The sequence below is a fragment of the Anticarsia gemmatalis genome, chromosome 4 (genome assembly GCF_050436995.1).
Source record: "Anticarsia gemmatalis isolate Benzon Research Colony breed Stoneville strain chromosome 4, ilAntGemm2 primary, whole genome shotgun sequence".
In the NCBI taxonomy this organism is placed as follows: Eukaryota; Metazoa; Arthropoda; class Insecta; order Lepidoptera; family Erebidae; genus Anticarsia; species Anticarsia gemmatalis.
The window spans coordinates 12,718,830-12,737,098 of NC_134748.1; the positions used below are offsets into that span (position 1 = coordinate 12,718,830).

Below are 18,269 nucleotides of genomic sequence, written 5' to 3' on the forward strand. Positions count from 1 at the left end.
GCTGTAAGATATTTTTTTAATCAAACCGCTATATTTACACTGTTTCATTAAGAAAAGAATAATAAGTTTAGGTCTGAATTTCCTGTATGAAAATATGTTTGTTAATGAAGCAAGAGAAGTTTTTAGGGATCGTAGCAAGTGACGTTCTTTTGTCTCTGCCTACTCCCAAAAGAAATGGGTGATTCTAAGTATGCATTGAAAATGTCATAATGTACACATGTTTTGGCTGGTGAATATACTTCAGTTTTTGCATACATTAACTTATCTAACTAGTTGTCTGAAATGCATAATATATTATGAGTTTATACATGACATGGGTTTAAATGTTATATTGAATAGATATTTGAGAATTAGTCTGCTAATTGTTCCGGCTTCGCGTCTGGTTTGGGTTAAATATTTTTGTATTGCTGGTAAATTATTTAACACTGCCTTTGGCTTATGTGTTCGTAGATTATGAAGTTCGCGTTCAATTTCTGGGCCGTGTAATAGTTTTTTCGACAGAATTTTCAGTAGTGTCTCGGAATTATAAATTACATGCAATTGCTAAATTTAATGCGAGAAAAGTAAACATATTGCCTTTTCCCACTTTTAAAACTATAGGCGTTAAAGGTATACAAAAAGTGGAAAATAACTAACACCAACACACTATATAAGAAGAGAAAACCCTTTACTTTCAAAAGAAACCTCAATAAAAAGCGAACCCTATATAGAAACCTCAATAATCCAGTAAAAACCATACACGGTAGAAAAACGTCTAACAAATCACAGGCTTGCGACAAAAACACTCAATAAAATAATAAAATAATCATTATGGCGGAACTCTGTATAAGGGATATTGCATTGAAAGATGGATACCTCTGAATTGAATGAGATAGACCACTGGTGGGCAATTAAGGTGGAGTTTTTACTAAAGAGATAAGGAATCAGACACCTTGTTTGGAAATGTAAGATAATTGAGACTGTTTTGAAACGGATCTTGTGTTGTATAGTTTGTTAGTGCGATGGAAGTGTTAGACTGCAAAGGTCTGTTTGAATCTTGACTTCAGGTCAAATTATTTATAGTATCTATTCGTAATTTCGTCAGTAATAAAGTTTCCTATATGTAAATTACAGTAAGTTTCACTATTACAATACTTGTTCATAGCACTTTCTTAAGCTAAAATATTACTGGTTTGTCTTTTATCAAATCCGCGTAGCACAGCTTGAACAACATAAGTGATTACTAACCATATTTTTCAAAAAATAATATAATTAGTCTTCAAACTTTTAAACCACGTACGTATAACTTCAAAACTCAGTTATCTGTATCAAACAAACATGTTCCACACATCAAAAGACACCGACATCAACACAAGCGCATCAAATCGACCAACGTTCTCACATTACACCTAATAAGCAATAATTATACATCATAATTAATACACGAACTCGTAACCTGATCACAACACATCATAATTCGTCATACATATAATATACTTTGTTACGAAATACATCAATATTAAGAGCTTATAAAGTAATTGGAACATCGCTATAAAATAATAAATTTAATATGAGTGAGAATTTGTACTTGGACCAATTAGTGTGTTATGAAGCCAGCATTCCAATGATGTAAATTAATTACGAAACTTTAAAGTTTCATAACATTTTTCATCTGTATTTTTAAGTGAAATTGCTGGGTATCAGGTCCTACCTAGAGCCTTCTTTGACTATTTGGCTGTTTTGGATGATATATTCAGCTATACATTTTCTTCTTCACAAACTTTAAATGAAAAAACCTAATTCCTCCTAAATTCCAAACCTAAGTTTCAGCTAATTGTTTCGAACTGTGTAAACATAGAATCAATATAATATTAGAATGACTATGTTAGTCAACAACAATAATTTAAAAGAAAATTGCAACCAAATAAAAAACGAAGCCAGAATATATACTTTTTATTTAATTTTTCTTAAAATTGTTGATCATATTACTCTTAGAACAAAAGTACGATCTACAATAGTCATTATACCTGTACCTACATGTAACAATGACCATTGGTATCAAATCTACGGGTCAGTGACCCGTCGGCGCCGTATCGCCTCTCGTTACAAATACCATGTTATTATGATATGATCCGGTTAGATTAGTGTGGATATGATGCTAGAGAAATTATAGAAATTCGATGCACACACGAATTATGGAAGTAGGCAGTCTATTTTATAAGTAATATTGTTTCACAATTGTTCACTTCATATTTCAAAACAAAGTCCTCTCGCCGTGCTTGTTTGTCTATTCGCGATAAACTCGAAATCCACTGAAGGGATTTTCACCGATAGATGAAGTGATTCTCAAAGAAGGTTTTTGTGAATAAATTGTTAAGGTTCACCCGGTGTTACCTAAGCGCTAGCCTCCTGTAATAAGTTTATATCTTAACTGTATTTTGTCAACTTTGTGCTAATAAATGACTCTTCTAGAACTTTCCATTGAGTAAGGTTTCTTCGCGATATTTTCATACCTAATTGATAATATCCTAATTTAAGAAGATTTATCAATAGGTTAAGCGTTGAAAAGCTCTCTAACTAGTTCATTTAACTAGAATATACAACACACATATATTTTAATCAATAAACCTTCTTCAATCGATACCTTACCTACAAGTACCTAATCAAAGATAGTAAAGTCCCCGTAGTGTAGTAATCAACATGTTGTAGTTGTCAACTGTAATTGCTGCTAAGTACCAGATTCAGTGCTCGTTATATTACCTCATAAACAGGTGCTTTAGCTTTAATTAGTACTTAAGATCTTGTTCTCAAATGTGTCTTAGACCATTTGAATCAATTACAACTAGAGGTACTTAAAACCTTTATTTACAAACGTCTGTAAAATTGCCAGCGATATAAATGGATATCAATTAGGAGTACAGTGAATTAGTTTATTTACAAACTAATATAAAACTCTTAAAGATACGGAGTAGTCTTTTTTAATGATTTTTCATGTTTCGTACACGAAAGGGCTGGCAAAGGTGTATGTAATACACCACTATTTATTTGTTTATAACATTGGTCCCATATAACAATAAAAGATACCTAAGGAATCATCCAATTTTCATAATAATATTCCAAAAATATTATAGTAAATACCTGATTCAGAAACCAAACCCTGCTTATGCTTAGCTTTCGCATTAATTACCACTGACGACTGAAATAATCCTTGGGAGATTTAATTCGAAGCAGAGACCTCATGATATTCATTCTGGCTTCATGCGAAATCAAAAGAATATATTTAATGTCCGGTGTTTGAGGTACATTTAGCGATAGTTTATCTATTCAATTATTTCAATATGAGCTTAAACATTATTAAAAAGATAAACTACCGCTAAATGTACCCCAGAAACCGGCTGTTAATGGTATTAATTCGACTACTAAGCAACCATGTTTGAAAAAACACTCACGTAATCTTTCAGTAGGGTTACAGTGACAGTAAGATGTTTCTAGTACAAAGGTCAAAGTCCCCTAAGGGTCAGTAAACCATCAGTCTCATCCACTTGCCTCTAGCATGAGATCGTGACGACAAGTGATGACGAGGCGGTTCCGATCGCCATCGATACCATATCCATGTGTAGTAGCTATTGTAATTGTACTGAGAATTATATTATGTACTACTACTAGGAAAGTACCTTCTTTGTACCGGGTAGATAGGTTAATAAGTTTCGCGCACGAGCTTTTTTCAGCAACAATATTTATTTTTGAAAAGACAACTCTCGCAATAAGAATTGCTTTTGTGTCGCGAAGACTTTTACAAACATACAAACAACGGACACAAAGTACAACCAGACCCGAAACAATTATTTGTGGATCGCACAAATAATAATTGTTTCGGGAATAAAATCCACGACCTCCCGACTCCGACTCAGTTGTATGGTGGCGAACTAAACAACTATGCCACAGAGTCAGTCTAATATAATAATCATTTACTCATAAGTTCTAGCTACTACTTGCAACTTAGTTTGCGATTTTCCGAGATAATTAAATCCCCTCAAAAACTTCAAATTTCAATAAAACATCTTTCTTTCCCATCACTCAATTCACATTGATAACATTTAGTTCCTCATGATAACACTAATGAATAACTTCCTCAAGTAAACAATCAGTTAACGATAAGCTCGCTGTTATCCGTCGCCAGTACCCTTATCAAAGGCGCTCGTAAAATCCGGGGAACAAGTTTAAAGACCCCCGGCTACATTGCATAGGCGGCTCATGGAATTGCGATTGATTCGCGATTGATTTGCGATTGATTTGCGACTGAGTTGTTGTTTTATTATGCTAGATTTTGATAAGTAAGAATAAGTTCGAGAGTATTTTTTTTGTATTGTATGAGGTATTGCGTTGTTAGTTAATTTCATTAATTAATTGCATAAATATTATAACGATAACTATGGAGCTTGCAATTCTTGCATACTTCCTATATTTACATACTAAGTTTACCGCGACAAGAAAAAACAGGCAAAGAAAAGTACCTATACGAAGTTCTTTATTTATATCAAGATAAACAATAATTGCTAATAATTATTGTCATGTTTTTGATTAAAATAGCTATTAATTTGCAAAAGGAAATATAAGTTAAATTTAACTGCTTGGTAATAAGCCTATTCCCTTACAAATCTCAATAAAGTACTCTATTAAACTCGTTATTCATCTTCTAATCAAACTACTAAACAATTTCACACATTTTGCATAAATTACGTCAAGTCGTGAGTATATAACCGGCCTTAATCGAGATTCGAACGCGCTAACGGGTCGGGCGGCGCCGGCGCAACGATTTCATTATTATTTTATTATTGTTTTATGTTCCAAACAATTAATTTTATATTTTCTATTGAGATGATTCATGTTATTTTTTATAAACAACATACGGAGTTAATTTATGGTACCTATCAGGTTTTTGCAATGAGGCAGACACAAAAGGTTATTATAGTTTTTGCTTATGTATGATGTGAAATTTAGTTGTTAGATATTGACAGTTGAGTTTTTAATGACTCTTTAAATATTATGTTGTTTAGGTACTATGTTATGTTTTATGACCAAGTTACTACACTTATATAAGACCACACCACGCTTATAACAATTAGAAGAGTTTATCAGTTCTCGGAGGAAAAAAAACATCACATTTTTGGAGAATTTGATCTACAATTTAAGAACTCATAAAATAAGTAGCAACGTTGTCAGTATACCTTAGAATATCAAGCAATATATTTGCTCTGTATGTGTTAAATAACAACTCAACCACGAACGAATCCTGTGCTTTCGTGTTTACAAACATACAAAACACAGATACAAATGTCTACATTACTCATTGAAACAGATAAAAGTTGACAGAAATATCTACAGCCTCGTTTTCCTAGTTCCTTTGCATTATAACACAGACATCATCAAGACAGGTGGTCTTAAAGCCCACCTATTAACCCACTTCAAATAATCATTACCCACAAACAATGGAACCAATTAGCCAATCAGAACGAAGCGAAATTTCACTCTTGAAACGGTTCAATTGTCCACAATAGTTATAAATCCATTAGGAGAGCTCGTACAGTAATTTGCCAATTAATCTATTAAAAGCTGTCCAAGTGCGAGTCGGACTCGCGCACGAACGATTCCGTACTAACATCTATAATATACAAGTAAATATTCTACGAAAATTTAAAGCGTCTACCTGTTACCGTTTTTGATATTGAGCACAAAAATACGAAAAAGCACGTTTATAGTATAGGGACCGCCCTTAATATTTTATTTTATTTTTACAATTTGTTCTTATAGCGGCAACAGAAATAAATCATTTGTGAAAATTTCAGCTTTCTAGCTATCAGCCTGGAGACAGACAGACAGCGGAGGCTTAGTAATAGGGTCCCGTTTTACCCTTTTGGTAATGGAACCCTAAAAACGATTAAGTGCTCATGACAGAACGGCTTAAGAGACAGTGCAGTTGTCCTGTGAAGAGACGGGACTCATTTAATATTGGTTAAAGAGGATTTGTTATTTTTAGATTGTAGCGCGATTCTCTACAGTCGGTACTAACGGGTATAGAGAATTTGACATTTATAATGAACAATTAGTTCCTATATGGGATCCTCTAGGGGTAGGTACTGGTCAGGCTTTCATACAAAATGTGTTACTAGGTAGCCAGTAAGTAGTAGATATTCGATAATAGGAGAGAATCTGTCATGCCTGAGCATATCACTTTAAACGAATTAATCATATCTCTTTTAACAAAGAAATCGTAGTATTTTTCTTGCTAGCTAGAATTTTTTGACTAACCAAAACCCCTTTTCAGCCTTATGAATATGACGAGAATTATGAATAAAACGTAGCAATTGGTGACTATTAGTTTACGTAAACCCGAAAGAAACTGATAAACAAGATTTATCCATACAAAAGGGTTTAAAAAACATCTAGCCGTTTCTTCTCCGAACTCCTTCAATTACCTTTCATCCAGATAGCAGCAGTCCGTTCCCCGATAACACTCGACCTAATTACTCAATCCCAAAGCGAACCAATAAACAATAGGAGCTACACCCACTAACAGTGGTTTACGGTACAATTTGCGTTTGATCTAACCAGTCGTTCGGTATGTGCTTTCGAACAATTAAAAGATAGACATCAGACCGTTTTCACATTGCTTGCATTATACACTAATAGGGCTGTCGTAAGCCCTAACTTTGAATTAGTCTTAGCTTTTGGGAAGCGTCAGGTCTGTGTTTTAGACTGCTTACGATACAACTTATTCAAATCAGATGATGATAGTAATAGATAGATATGTATGGAATTTGAACCCACCATTTTAAGACACTAAAGTCGAATCATATTGCTTGCCTTAAACCGTACTCTTATATCGCCTATAACTATTTTTAAAACGACTTTAAAAGCAAACATCACTTATATAGAGCCAAATTTTCAAATTTCGGAAGTCGCAGGCCGACTTTGTCACGGCGAGTGTAACATGCGCTGAAACGTTAGGCACTCCAGGGTAAAATGTGTGTTCCCATTAATTCCCGTATCCTATCATATTTTTAACATGCAAGGTGAAAGTTTTAAATTACGATTCCGAATTTCGTAGTCGGAATTCCTACAGTTTACACTTAAAAATTTAGTCTTGAAGTCCTAGTTAGTTGATAGAAGTGGCAGCCCTATCTATCAGGCTATTTGGAAAGGTAATACAGATGTGTTATAGGAAATCAGAACTAATTGCTTGTAGGAAGTCCATTATCGAAGGCGCGGTGATCAAATGTGGACTTATGTGGCTCTTTTAAGGTCTAGAAATGTTCATGGCTTCGTTATGCTATGTACTGCTCTATACGGCCTTAATGCTGCGTACTTTTGAGTTTATATAGTTGTAGTATTTTAACTATGTCACAGCGATTACATTTGTTTCGATCTAAGTCGATAGATCTCAGATTAAATACCTGGGGGGATAACTATTTGAAAGCCACTATGCTGTACATTGTTTCTCTTCTCCCTTAGACTATAGTGATTGACACGTTACGTCAAAGCAACAATGTACCATTAACTTGACGTACACTAGTTGTCAACTGAGATACGTGATAAGTCCGCTGGATAGATCAAAAAGTTGTTCCTGAGTTTAGTTTTAAAAGCTGTCGAACTATCTTTGTTGGTAGTATTTTGGAATTTTAACTAATAATGTTTTGTTTGTTTGTACACAGGGTCGACATAAGCGCAACGCGACTTTCCCCGGAGGTCAAACTGCGAGCCTGCTGCAATCTACAACAACGAGAAGTAAGTTAAATAACCATTTTTAAGGAATCCAAAAATTAACACCCGAATTCTTACATTTTGAAATCATAGAGAAACAAGCATATAACATCCTGTAGGCTTTAAACATGATTGTCATAAAAATTCTTGTATCTCTCCCTAACGAGCAAAAGCAGTCAACTGTTGCGAATTGTACTTACTTCATCAAATGCAACAGTCATCAATACATCCTCATTTTAGAAAATATCCTTTCTATATTCTATATTCATCGTTCCTCCCTCCAGAATATTCAGCAGACGCCTCCACCCTCCGTGACGCGGCAGACGGGTGTCAGGCCACCAGACCGCGGTACTGCTCCGGCGGCACCACCACGTGGCCCGGGCCGAGGGTCCAGCCGCCACAGCCAGAGATCCCCAGCCTTGCCGCACCTACTCCCATCGACACCAAAGGTAGGAGAAACTCCTTACAAACTAAAACAGTTTGCCTAATTAGTAGTTCTTTTGATAAGTTCAACTGAAATAAATGTGCTTGTAGTTTGTAGTTTCAAGAAACACTTTGTCTTTGTTATGGCAACTTAGAGATTTTATAGGATTTTCTATAAGACGCCTCCCTCTTTTCAGAGAAATTGCCCATAATTGGGACAGTAATGGAAAAAATACAGTCGATTTTACCTCTCCAGTATTATTTACTTAGATTGTTTACTACAGTTAATAATATTCTTTAGAAACCCTTGTTGATTATAAAACTCTATCTTTCCGTAATGTTATTGGCAACTTATTTTGTACTTAGCCTTTTATTTTCGTCCATTCAACAGTGACCTTAACATAATCTAAATTATTTCATCAAAGGCCAGCCAAATAAAGCAATATCCCACTATATTATTATATCAAAAGATAACTTAATCAAAGCTTGCGAGCTTCATACGATTAATTATAATTCTCCTTCGAATAGTAAATAATTTAATTAATATATGTTTAATACAGCCTTTGTTTTATGGTATGTTTAATTAAGAATCGCTAATCTAATAACTGGATCTAAAGGCATTTGTTTTGCAATGACGGGTTTATTGCGGTCAGCTTGTCAAATTATGTATTTCGACCCTGATTATATATTAGGTATTGTCCTTGTAGACGCTGGATGAAAGTGTCCTATGTCTTAAATTTTCTCATTCAGAGACCATTTTGTAGGTACAGGTGGGCAAAGTCACTATGCTGTACATTGTTTTCTCCCTTAGAATATAGTGACTAACACGTTACGTCAAAGCAGCAATGTACTGATTAGTGACCATCAATTTGACGTACACTAGCTGTCAACTGAGATACGTGATAAGCCCGCTGATGTGTGTTTTATACCTGAAAACCAAATTTCTTAAGTTTAGTTGGAAAATTTTTGTGTAAATTCCTGATCTTTATATTTTTGCAAACTTCAATTATAGGATTATATTTTCATACATATGTTCAATAATATATAATGATTAAAGTATACACAAATTTTCGCGAAATGTTGTTAAACTTTACAAATGCAACACGATTTCGTTTCTGTTTAAACTCAAGTTCTTTCTACGTTCTTTATAGTAAATAATTTCTAATTAATCATATTGCGCACATAATACTCTCTATAATAAAACATCTTACATTTGTCTTTTTGTTCATCGTAATAATATTACTCGAGTCGTGTTCCAACGATTCTTGATCATTAAAATCAATTCTTTTATTTCATTCTCGTTATCGCTTCTCATTTAATTGAGATCTTAAATTTACTTTACAAGCCGTAAATTAAGATATTTTTAATCTCTTCTTGTATAATAAAAACTTAAGATTTTATTATTTATTTCTTTATACGAACAAACCAAATGAATTATAAACTAATAATGAAATATAAACTTACTAAGTATGCTATTTACGAAAGCAAATACCTAACTAGAAAAACTAATACAAAATAAGGTCTTAAAAATTTATTCGTTCAGAAAATAAAATTACAAATAAAAATATGGCTATATCATTTTTTACTCACAACCAAATAAGAAATAATTTCTTATTTGGTTGTTGCAAAGATGTTTTGTAATTCATTTATAGTCTGTATTAAATTATTTTTAAATCAATTTCCAATCTATTAAACAAGAATGATTTTGAAATACATTCCCATCGTTAATCATAATTAAATCAATAAAACACATCTAAACACCACTCTTAACTAAAACCTGTAATTTAGTCTAAAACAAAACATCAAAAAATCTAGACAGGTTAAACACTAAACTTGATTTACTGCCAGTAATGGCTGAACGTAAATTAAGCGATAATTTACGCTAAAACGTATGATTTTACATCAAGAGCCTGGACTTGATGGATTGACCGAAATGCATAAAAGTGCAGTGTCAAATTACATGTATAAATCACGATTTACCCAAAAACGCATAATTCTCCCTGTGGTCCGAGTATCAAAAGTGTGACAAGCGATTAAGAAAAGCAAAGTTCAATACTTAAGTTGAGAAAATTGATCTTAGATGTCACTTTTTTTTTCGTTTTAAAAAGGCTACTCCCGCACTAAGAACTGCTCTTATGTCTTTACTTTTACAAACATACAAACAACGGACTCAAAGCACAACCAGACCCGAAACAATTATTTGTGGATCGCACAAATAATTGCTCCGTGTCGGGAATCATTGGGAATCGAACCCACGACTTCCCGACGCAATGGTATCGGTGTGGTGACCTAAACCACTGCGCCACGGAGACAGTCAATATTTATTGCAATATTTTCCGTAGTAAGTAGGAGTAGGATAATGCACCCGATATTACTATATAAATAAACTTACTACATTTTAAATTATAGTCGTGATGTATGAAAAAAGAATTATAAAATCTTTAAGGAAAGATCCGTCCAAAACTGACCAAAAATATTATGTTTTCAAATCGATCTAACAAGTATCAAAATATTTTGTTCAATTATTTCCTTATTTCATTCATGCAAGTCTCAAAAACTGTTCGTCATGTAACACCAAACAAAAAACAGCACAATACCTTTATTCACAGTTAAGTAATAGTCGGATTTCGTAATAAAACGTCCCATTCACAATGTCGTGAATGTATCAAAATTATAGATCTACCGTTGTATCGCACTTAGCTGGGCATAATCGCTGGCTGTAAAAATGCCATGCGGGGGCGAGCAACTTATGCATCAGTCGATCTTTTAACAAAACTTTATACTTTAGCCATTTATTGTTATACGGTATTGTTTTTATACTTATAAAATGTTGTAATTTGTGTTAAATTTGAAATTAATATTATATAATATGAGTCGTTGTGTTCTTTGGACTTGGGTAGATCAGAATCATTTGAGCTATGCCGTTAACGACTAGATAATCGATCCTATTCGTTATATTACTACCATTACTATAATAAGCAATAACCGTATGTAAAGTGCGGTCAGGAATATGGGCTCGAGTTGCAATTCATTCGAAACTATTTTTGACAAGTAACGTCAAATTCTCGATACGATATCATGTAGTTAAGAAAATTTACACCACAGGTATCAAATTTTCTGCATTAAAGCAAAATTATAATTTCAGTATTAGCATACATGTAAACTCACTAATATATTCAACTACCCACATTGAAGAAAACCAGGCCTATCAATATGTAAGTGCTAGACCCACGCACCTATTGTGAGCAGTCCGTTATGTGTCTAATACCAGTTGACTGAGCAGGTGCTGGGTCCAACAGACCAGGTCTTACACCATAAATCTAGGCAGTGACGACGGCTAGACCTAATTAAATGTGGACATCGAGTTTTCAGTGCATTTTTTATTTCATTTTATAGGCGATAGCGATCAGAATTGCGATTCGTTTTGTGATGTTTTATTAGGTTTATCATAGTGTTAATTGAAAAAATGTGGCTCGGTCTGTATTGTTGTGGTTCAATGTATTTGCGTTAACACAAATTAATAGCTCCTATTTTTCCCTGCAACAACTTACTAAAATAAAATCACGCCTTTTTCTCATAGGAGGAGACCAGAAACACAATAAGTTAGATAAGAAAATACTTTGCGTGTTTGATATTGTAAGATATTAATAGTTCTATTATTTAAAGTTCTGATTTATCCAAGTGTTGTATTATGTAACACTTAACAGCAAAATTCAGTTCACAAATACATACATACATTTTTCTCAAAGAGTTTAGAACACACATAACATACAGAACATAGTTTGGAACAAAGGCTAAGCGAATATATATATTTTTCTCAAAGAGGTAGGCAAAGACCAAAGAACGCCACTTGGTACGATCCTTACAAACTTCCCTTGCCTCATTCACATCCACACATCTTGTCATACAGGACCATCACAACTTGTCATTTCACAAATATATCTCTTTAACTCAAAAACTAATCTTACTAAAATCGCTTTCTCCTACCTCTTGCGCCTCAAATCAACAGATGAGTCAACCGCAGCGGGACATTGCTCAATTAAATTTAACACCGTTACGATAAATAACACTTGTTCGATGCACTTATAAATGTCCGGCCATACTTGCACGGATCTGCATATTGTATAGTTTAACAACTTTGTAGAGACGCTTGTGTGAAAGGTTCGCGACCGTTGGATGCATGGGATAACTAACACAAGAGAAAAGAGCATGTCATGCTATTTCATTGAAGATGGCAGTCGCTAAACTCAGCCGATGAGATTTAACGCACACTGAAATATGAAAAGGAATAAACGACTATTACAAATGAAAATGACCAGCCATATTTCGTATTTTGCACTAATACTTTATGCTTTATGTCGGAATTCTATCTACGTTTAGTATCGTTCAGTATCATCTCTTAGGTTAATACTAGGGTAGGTATAGCTACACATACATCGCACGCGCGCCACGCCCACATGCCCCTTCGTCTGGATGTGTACAGAATTAAGAATTTAGAACAACAGTGACCCGCACAAAAAATAACTGATGACCTGTTTGCTACAGCCACTTTAATTTCAAAATGCACAGAATTATAAATTATAATCTAGATAAATTTTGCATAATTTTGCTTTCTGCTAAGTTGTCGGGCTATGGCAATAATCTATCCGTACTTGCTTGTAAGGTCATGAATAAATTGTCAAGTAGCTGTTGTTAATTGCTGAATAGAAAAAAATACAGCGCCTCTAGTGGTGGTTAGTGGAACTAGTTAGGTTAGTAGGTTAGTAGAGTATTAGACTTACCCCCGGTTTCTGAGGTACATTTAACGATAGTTTATCTATTCAATAGCGTTAAAACTCATATAAAAAAACGCTATTTAATAGATATACTACAGCTAAATGTACTCAGAAACCGGGGGTTAGTGGTCATTATTGTGTTTCAAAAAGATTTGTTATTTATAAGGTTTATCTTTAAAATATCTTTAATTAATCTTAATTATTTTAATTGAAGTTATGAATGTTTCTTTTTTGCAACTAACTTATTTTGAAAACCATTTTTATGTGGTTAAAATTGGATACAAAATCATGTCTTAAATTGATGAATAAAATTAACACAAAGAACAAAATGTAAATTTCAACAGATTATTCAAACCGAAATTCAGGCTATTATTTACAATTCGCCACATAAACACCCATTTATTTAATTCAGTTACTGAGAAATTCACAAAACAAAATGACCTAGGGCAATATAACAGTGAATTATAATTCCCATATATTTATCACATGTCCTGCTTGTCGAAGAGTAATCATGCGATACAAATGATGAGTCCGCGGTCTGACAGAATTAATGTTCTCGGAGGTCGTTGACCCTTGCGAAAATTGGGACGTCTCGTAAATAAGGACATGGAGATAATGTAATAGAGCTTTATTAATGGCTTTTGAAGACCGCTTTTTGATTAATTGGAACTTTGAAATTGGACCAGGACAGAATTTAGACTGTGAATGTCAGTGTTTTCCTACAACTACCTATATTAAGTTTAGTGACTTGAAATAACGAGACAAGATTTGTAGAGACAGACAGGAATTGTATTTAAAACTAGAGGCCGCCCGCGACTACTTCCGCGTGGAAACCCTTTCCGTGTGCTTAGCTTGCTTAGCCTATGTGTTATTCTGGGTCTTCCGCTACCATTATACCAAATTTCATCGTAATCGGTTCAGTAGCATTTGCGTGAAAGAGTAACAAACATCCATACATACATACATTCTCACAAACTTTCGCATGTATAAATATTAGTAGGATTAAGATTAGTCGTAAATTCATAGTTTAGGATTAATCTTGTACCTATGTAAAGGTAGTCGTATGTATGTAATTACATATTTTAGTTCTTTCGTCTTAATCATTTCATAACTGGTAAAAATAACGAAATATAAATTTTCAGTCCCGAAATTATTCGCATTCCTTCTAATATAAGTAAACAAACTCCAAGTACTTATAAAATTTATCTAAAACAATACATTCATCTTCCAAGCCCTAGGGCTACATCCCGTCACATACCTCGAGACCTTTACAATAAATACATAAACGTTATAGTACATAGTAAATAGCGAGTTTAACTAAATTGTTATAACCATATTTAGTAATGTTCTAACAGATACCTACTCTGATAAATTAAATGTTAATATTGTGAATTATGCTTTGTTGTTCCGCCTACTGGATGCAAATATTACTTACTTACGTACATACATACATACATAAATATATACAAACATACATACGTACAAACATACATACATACATACATACAAATATACATACATACATTCGTAATATTGTGCCTGTAAAAAGGACTTGAAGGTATAGGCAGAGGTGTTTAAAAATACACCCGTGTTTCGCCGTTTGAGAAACTCAACTCATTTCCAGTGCCGTTAGAACAAACGATATTTATTTTTAATGCACACACACAACTTAGAAAACTCTATAGAGATCGAGTTGTCTACTTTTTTATATTTACATAAACGGCAAATGCTTAGCTGTAATTTTTATGTACTTCATATGGGGTATACCAAGTCGAACTTGACTGACGGAGTAAACCCAAGGCATAACCACTTCTTAATTCGGGAAGAGACCTCTACCCAGCAGTGGGACATTAATAAATGAACTATATTTTATATATTATGTAGTTGAAGTTCATCTAAACTATGATGAAAAGCTTGTAATCAACACCATCTTAGTCTTAGCAACATTTAGTTTAATTCCTAACTTGCTTTAACGTTAATAATTTCCTGATCGGATCTCAGTGATACGCAGTTATTAGACATTATTAGATCAGTGTTAATGATACAGGCACCTTTGATGATAGAATCTTCACTCCCATGTCATTATAGGACTGCAAGATAATGCCTGGGGAATTAGGTCCGCCTATCAGTCTAGCCTTTCTTCCAAACCATGTTGGAGTTGGCTTTCAGTCTCACCGGATGCAGCTGGATACTAGTATTTTATATGGAGCGACTGTCTATCAGACCTCCACAACCCAGTTACCTGGAATATAACTCGATACCCTTCGTCAAGACTGGCTGTCAGACTATCAAGCTTCTGACTACTGTCAACGGCTGTCAAAGATCTTTGAAAATGACATCCGGAACTCATAATTTAATGTGCCTTCGGAATCACGGAGGAACTCGATATGTATAAGAATGTCATCCATCAAATGAACAATCTCGGGGAGCGTAGCTTCACCTCAGGGATCGATTCGCGCGGCTGTTGTTAACTAAGCCACGACTTCCTCCCCGTAATATTGGTTGTGTATAAATTACGTCCTTTCAGCTTCTCCTCTTTTATCTTTGTATAATTTGCCACAAACTAACTAATTAACTAATAATGACGTAATTCGCAATCAGCCTAAACAGCATCAACTTTTTCCTCAAAAAGTTTTTTGGTCCAAACTCAGTAGCTTTCCAACCTCGAACAATAAACTGCCGTTGATCATGACAGACGAAATCTAACTATTTTTAGTATTTAATCAGTTTTTGCTTAATGATTTAACATCTAAAAATAGCTATGACAATTTAAAACCAAAAAGTAACAAGAACGGTTGATTTTACTTTCATTGGATGCGCGTGCGCAACCGGCCGTGTTTAATGTGTCTCGGTGTGCGCACAAAATAGATGTTTTGATGGAAAGTCGAGTTTAATGACAATGTGATTGTTATTTAGAGGAAATTTGTATGTATGTATGTATAGTTAATTGTTGTCTTTGCTTGTCAAGGGCTGTTAAATAACTTTCTTTGATGATAGTGGGATTTAGAGCGTGGAAACAAAGTAGGGTACGAACCCATTTGGGAATTTGGAAGGCATAGATTATATTTTTTTAATTATATGTTGTTAGATAGTAGGTATTTTTGTTACAATTATGACTGTTTGTTTTTTAATCTTTATAGTTTATTGAACACAGTAACGTACGATTTAAACTGCAATTGTAGAAATATTTCTTTGGTTTTGAAAAATAGCACAAGCTAATTGCTATAAAGTATATTGTACTCTCAGAAAATGAATTAATTAGGCAATAATATTACGAGGCTATATGATATGACTAGCTGACCCGCGCAACTTCGCTTGCGTCACCTAAGAGAATGGGTCAAAATTTTCCCCGTTTTTGTAACATTTTTCGTTGCTACTCCGCTCCTAATGACCGTAGCGTGATGTTATATAGCCTATAGCCTTTCTCAATAAATAGACTATCTAACACTGAAAGAATTTTTCAAATCGGACCAGTAGTTCCTGAGATTAGCGCGTTCAAACAAACAAACAATCAAACAAACTCTTCAGCTTTATTATATTAGTGTAGATTATAACAATAAATCAACAAACACACACATATACCGATAAATGACTAAAATGATCAAAAGTATTATAAACAAATTGTATATTAATGTAGAAACAAATATAATATGTATGAAAGCATACAAGTAAGCTCAATTTGCCATCACATTGTACTCTCAGATATTCTCTAATAACTATTCTTATTCAGGCGTTTTTTACTTCACATTTTGTATTGAAATCCAACTAATTATATTGGACAGCTAGCTTTAGGATTCGATTCATACCGAGCTAACTGTATGTGACTAACAGTATGCTACACTTTTGCAATGTGAAATACATAATAATATGTCCCGTACTTAGACACAGATAGTTTTTAAAATTAAATTTTTGTCTTTATTTCTCTTATACGTTATAAATATATCACTATCAAAAGTCCTCTCCTCAATTTCTGCAATATTTATTTGCTGTTGTTATATGACGCCTAAAACATTAATTTATCCTTACATACAAAAACTTACTTAGATCTAACTATTACATCTTGTTATCTGTTTATCGTCAGCTAACCTTATTCTACCAATGTTCCTGATAAGCAATATTTATTCAAATTTTGTACAGCAACATACTCTAGCTGACAGTTTACCGCAAACTATCTGCCAAATTAGTTTTATTCCTTAGCCCAACAAGTCGTCAAAGTAGATAGGTGTAGTGAGCACAGCGCCGGAGGGCCCAATCTATGTAGTCGCAGTTACTCCTAGTTATATTTACATACGCGCGCGCCCCGACGTCGTCTGCTGTTCACCTTTTAACTTATTACTATGATACATCGTTCTACAATGTATTCGACTCGGCTAATTTATTGTAGGTCTGTGACTCTATGAGTTATGGGGAAGACTCCATACTTAAGCTATGGTTTTATATTATTTCTACTATAGATGCATCTTAAGTTTTGAAGTTGATATGACCGAAAATTTGTGATTCGTCAAGTTATTTGAAATAAAAAGTTTCGTGCTTGAAGTTGATATTACTGAAAATTCGTGGTTTGTCAAGTTATTTGAAATAATAAGTTTCGTGCGCGATATTCGCTCATATTAACCCTTAAAAAGATCAAAGATTTCTGATTGGTATTTACCCTACAAAATATATCAATTAAACAGGTATTATCGTTACCTATTATTATTAACAATTATTTCTTAAAAAAAGTGGCGTTTATTACCTTTTTAACACATACAGAACCTTTTTTTCACAAGGCTATTTATCCTACAAATTGTATCAATTAAACAGGTATTATCTTAATTACTATTAACAATTCTTTCTTAAAAAAGGGGCGTTTATGTAACTCTAACACATACAGAACCTTTATTTCACAAAGTAAAAGAACAGTTGCAAAAAAATATCGATTATTTCATGCGTAGTTCTGAGAAGTGAAGCTATGGCGACCATAACTTATGAGTTAAGGTCAACGACCTGTGCTAATGGATTTTCTGGCTCCTATCACTTTTTGCTAGGCTTCAAACTCGCGGCTGTACTTTTTACTTAACCTTTAACGATGTTACTTTGAAATTACAAATGTAGACGTTAGTGGACTTTTTAATGCTTGTTTTGGATTGAAGTAGGACGAATTTACGAGTTATTTTTGAAAATGTATGACACACTATGAATTATCTTGCATAATTTGGTAAGTTTTCTCTAAATATTAAAATGTATGTTTTGCTTTCTATGCAAATAATTAGTTTACTAGCACTTTGAGGTAAAATAACTCTATTCGCAAAGTAAAAAAGTTTTTTGGGAACATCTCATATTAACGAAATT

At 33.7% G+C, this 18,269-nt stretch overlaps 1 protein-coding gene across 2 annotated transcripts in view; it reads left to right on the top strand.

The window, feature by feature from the left end:
• Positions 1-18,269, top strand: part of osp (myosin phosphatase Rho interacting protein outspread) — a 271,454-nt gene that overhangs the window by 236,087 nt on the left and 17,098 nt on the right. For both annotated transcript variants that reach the window (XM_076113864.1, XM_076113865.1), the window contains exons 5-6: positions 7,692-7,764; positions 8,025-8,189. In XM_076113864.1, coding sequence (XP_075969979.1) covers positions 7,692-7,764; positions 8,025-8,189 — 238 coding nt within the window. The remainder of the gene's footprint in view (positions 1-7,691; positions 7,765-8,024; positions 8,190-18,269) is intronic.